The 4,387-nt window shown below is 46.7% G+C and overlaps 1 protein-coding gene across 1 annotated transcript; it reads right to left on the bottom strand.

The window, feature by feature from the left end:
• Positions 1-216: 216 nt before the first annotated feature.
• On the bottom strand, positions 217-2,004 carry LOC122931826. Its single transcript, XM_044285883.1, has 2 exons — positions 1,400-2,004; positions 217-638 (listed from the first exon to the last, which is right to left on the bottom strand). The coding sequence occupies exons 1-2, from the start codon at positions 2,002-2,004 to the stop codon at positions 626-628; spliced, it is 618 nt and encodes a 205-aa protein (XP_044141818.1). The 3' UTR covers positions 217-625.
• Between the last annotated feature and the right edge of the window lie 2,383 nt (positions 2,005-4,387).

Genomic DNA, 4,387 nt, shown 5'->3' with positions numbered 1-4,387 from the left:
GACACACTTGACCATTGCTGGACTCAACTATGTAGCCACTTGCCCTCCTTCCGGCTGTTTCCACAGTACCAGCACAAGTTCTTAGAGAGTAGGGGGCACCGGGTCCTTTGATGTCGAAGCTATCAAAGAAGGCAGACTTCTCTAGCGACCTGTTGCTTTGATCGTCTAGAATTGCATACACTTTGATGGCTTTGCTTCGGTCGTCTGCTGGGTAAACCCTCACTAGGGAGATTTTAGAGCAGGATCTGCCTCCCCTGAGGTCTCTGCAAACCACTGTACATTTAGAAGTAACTGCCAAAGTGTCAGTATTTGTGTCCTTCAGCTCCCCGCTTTGCTCTTGGGTTTTGGATGAAGCCCACGATGGTGGCCCAGGGTGTAGAGCTGTGTTATGGTTTGAGCTGTCACATTCGGCACACTTTGCGCTAACCTCACAGTCCCTGGCGAAATGCGAAGTTGAAGAGCAGCATTTAAAACAGATGTTGTTCTCCTTGAGGATGGTCTTGTGGTCTTCCAATGACTTTTCTCTGAAGGTTCTGCACTGAAGTAGAGAATGAGGCTTCGTGTGAAGGGACATTGTCTGGTCAGGTCTTTGGGTTTGTCTCCTTCTTGATAGGAGCTGAACTCTTTATGGACTGAACCTATGGAAGAAACGTTAATTTTGTGGACCTCCACCGTTGCCCTACGAGGTTTACTGACTGAGGTGGTGGCACATGACATCATGAAATCAAAGCTAGGATCATTTCTGATTTTTGCTTGTTCAGAGACAAAATCTTCAAACACATTAAATGGAGGAAATGGTACATTGTAAGTCTGTTTATGCCGAGAACCATACATGACCCACTTCTCTTGCAAGTTGTATGGGAGCTTCTGAACTATGGGATTCACACCTCTAGCAGTGTCAAGAAATGTCAATCCCACCAGATCCCCCTCTGCGTTTGCTACACTCAGCTCCATTAATAAGTCACTTAACTCTCTAAGCTTTGAATAGCCTTTGTTCGCTATTTTAAGAAAGTCCTCAATTCTCTTAAATAAGGTGCTTTCTATGACCTCTGCTACGCCATAAACCTCATCAAGTCTCTCCCAGACCCTTTTTAGACCAATGTCTGGATAATTTACATTGATGTCTCTAATCCTTCTAGCGTGTTCGGCGGACTCACTTCCCAGCCATTTTACCAGGAGATCCAGTTCCTCACTACATGACAGACCTAAGTCTCTGATGGCATTTTGGAAGGAAGCTCGCCAAGCTCGATAGTTCTCCGCACGGTCGCTGAACTTTACAAGTCCCTTGTTGACCAGCTCACGTCAAGCAAGGAACCTGGCAAAGTCCATTGTGGCTTGATTGGCGCTGGAACCGGCTGGTGGTGTGTTGTCAGAGTGAATGTGTGGTGCACGGCCATACCTGTTGGAAGTCTCTGGTTTAATCCGGTCTGTGTAATACCGTTCTGAAGCAAAGGGCATCTCTCTTAGCAGGGGCAGATTTCTGATTCTCTGTTCTGGAGAGAAGTTGTTGTAGGCAGTTTCACTCTGATGTGTATTCTCTAGTCTGCTGCAAGGAGACTGATAGTCGACTTTCTGATGATCCAAATAAGCAGGTTGGCTTGGCTTGTCAACAAACCGCTTTGTATTAATCTGTGGATCTGGGTCGTCGTCTGATTTTGAATGTTGATAGACGTATTGTAAGGTACGCTGTTCTGGATCTTGGTATTCAACTTCTGGATGGACATTGCTGCGATGACTCTTGGTTTCCTGAAGTTCCGTGGCTTCTAGATATTCTGCTTCCGCTATGGCAGCTGCTGTCTCTTTATCTGCGGCAAGTTTTTCTAGAGTCGCTTCAAGTTGCGCTTTCTCCAGCTTTATCTGCATCTCTTGTTCTGTGAAGCTGGCTTTTGCCTTTGCAGCTTCTGATTTGGCGCGGGCAATGGCGGCAGCTTCTCTGATCGATGTCCTATTAGAGCCACTTATCTGAGACCTTGTCTTAATGGAAGATGCTTGACTATTAGACATGTTGCGACTGTTAGGAGACTGTTGCGATATCCGTAAGTAGGCTCTGCGTGGATAATGGCGGGCTCTGTATAGTCAGATATTCGGTGCGACTGTTAGGAGACTGTTGCGATATCCGTAAGTAGGCTCTGCGTGGATAATGGCGGGCTCCGTATAGTCAGATATTCAGAGCTTGTTCTCAGCAGTCATTTCACTGCTGTCTTTGGCAGCTATTCACTGAGCTTGTTCTCAGCAGTCGTTTCACTATACTGTTGTCACAACCAGACAGCTGAGAAGCTCTGACAGAGGCCTTTCAGAACCTCCTCCTTGAGTTTCTGTGTTGTGGTATTCAGCTCCTCCTCTCGTTAGCCTCTCTCAGCTGTCATGTGTTGGACTAATTGCTTCCCTTTAAATTCCTCCCCAGAAGGCTTTTCTGGGCGGCTTATACTACTTCCTGAAGTGTGTGTGCATGCTGACCTTGTTCTCCTGTCTGCTACAAAGCTAAGTGTTGTACCTTTATCGTTTATTTTCTGTTTGCTGGATTCCAGGTGACCCTGACTCCCTCCGTATCTTGTGTAGGGAGCCGGTGGTCGTGTCCCCTCACTATTTTAGGGTGCTCAGGGCTTTATAGTCAAGGTTCGTGGATATGCAAACCTCCACCATTAGGATCTTTGCATAGGTTGAGCAGCCAGGGAAAGTGCCAGGTCTCCTGCAGGGGTCTCCCTTGGTTCCTTAGCTTTTGGATCCAGCGAGTCATTTATACATGTTGCTTTGCCTTGTTTCCTGTACACCGTCCGCGACAACTGTCCTCATACACGTTAGCACGGTGTGTATGGCTCCTGAGACATAAGATGGTGGCTGCTTGCTGTACCACCACAAGACTAGCAAGAACCAGGAACTACCCACAATGCTCTGGGACTCCCATAATGGATAGAGAAAAACAGGCTGGGTGAAATACCTAAACTCATCAATGGATGGTGCTGTTACCACACAATGTAATGCAAATGAATTACAACACAGTTAAATGCCATGTCAACTGATAAACAGACAGAAATAACTGGAACTGTATCTGGGGACAGAACAGTCATGTCTTCCAAAAGACTGTTTACAACAAAAACCTATTTTGGGATTTGGAGAATTTTATTTCAAGTGGTGTTCCAATCGCACGACTCTTGCAGCGGTTTTTCAGTTTTAACAGGAAGTCTTTGACTAGGAACTGAACTATAATATATTTAAGGTTCACTTTACAGCCATTAAAGGGGTATTTCCATATTGCTTTTTCAATCTTACCAGCAGTAGATGTCCTGATAACTGGTTTGGCTCCGGCAGTTGAATGAAGGCTGGCCACGCCTCCTCATGACTCACCCTGAGAGCTCAGTCCTTGCGTGCTCGTTCATGTGGATGAGTCATCCTTCTGGCAGCCTGCAGAGTATGTAAAGCCCATCCCCCTGCTTATGGGGGCGGGCGGGCGGCATCTGTGAATGGCACTTATGGGGTGGGGGCATCTGTGGATGGCACTTATAGGGTGGGGGGTAGAGATGGGAAGTTCGGATCTTTTTCATGAATCGATTCATTTGAATCAGTTCATTTAAAAGAACCGATTCATGAATCGGATCTTCGGTTCACTTCCTGAGTCGGCAGAAGCAAGTGAACTGAAGATCAATGCGCATGCTCAGCTCATCGAATCTTCGGTTCACTTCCTGAGTCGGCTCTCAAGTGAACTGAAGGTCAGGAGGGACTCGCTCCTGGCAAACACAGCTCTGCTGCAGTGAATGCAGTGGAGCAGACTGATGTAATTACACTGTATAGTTATTGCAGGGATTTAGATAATTGTCTAAGAGTTTATTAGTTAAAAGAATCCTGTCACCGAGTCCCTGCCAGGCTTCCTACTCTGCTACATTGCTGCAAGCACCCTATACACACACAGCTATGCTACATGCAATATTGTACCCCCCTATAGCACCTTATAAACACACAGCTCTGCTACATGCAATACTATACCCCCCTATAGCACCCTATACACACACAGCTCTGCTACATGCAATACTATACCCCCCTATAGCACCCTATACACACACAGCTCTGCTACATGCAATATTATACCCCCCATAGCACCCTATACACACACAGCTCTGCTACATGCAATACTATACCCCCCTATAACACCCTATACACACACAGCTCTGCTACATGCAATGCTATACCCCCTCTATAGCACCCTATACACACACAGCTCTGCTACATGCAATACTATACCCCCCTATAGCACCCTATACACACACAGCTCTGCTACATGCAATACTATACCCCCCCATAGCACCCTATACACACACAGCTCTGCTACATGCAATACTATACAACCACCCCCCACCCATGGACTTGTCAGGAGACAGGGAGCCGCAGAGCA

The sequence above is a fragment of the Bufo gargarizans genome, chromosome 3 (assembly GCF_014858855.1).
Source record: "Bufo gargarizans isolate SCDJY-AF-19 chromosome 3, ASM1485885v1, whole genome shotgun sequence".
Lineage (NCBI taxonomy): Eukaryota > Metazoa > Chordata > Amphibia > Anura > Bufonidae > Bufo > Bufo gargarizans.
The sequence above is the reverse complement of the archived record's forward strand: the minus strand, read 5'-3'. Positions and strand labels throughout refer to the sequence as shown.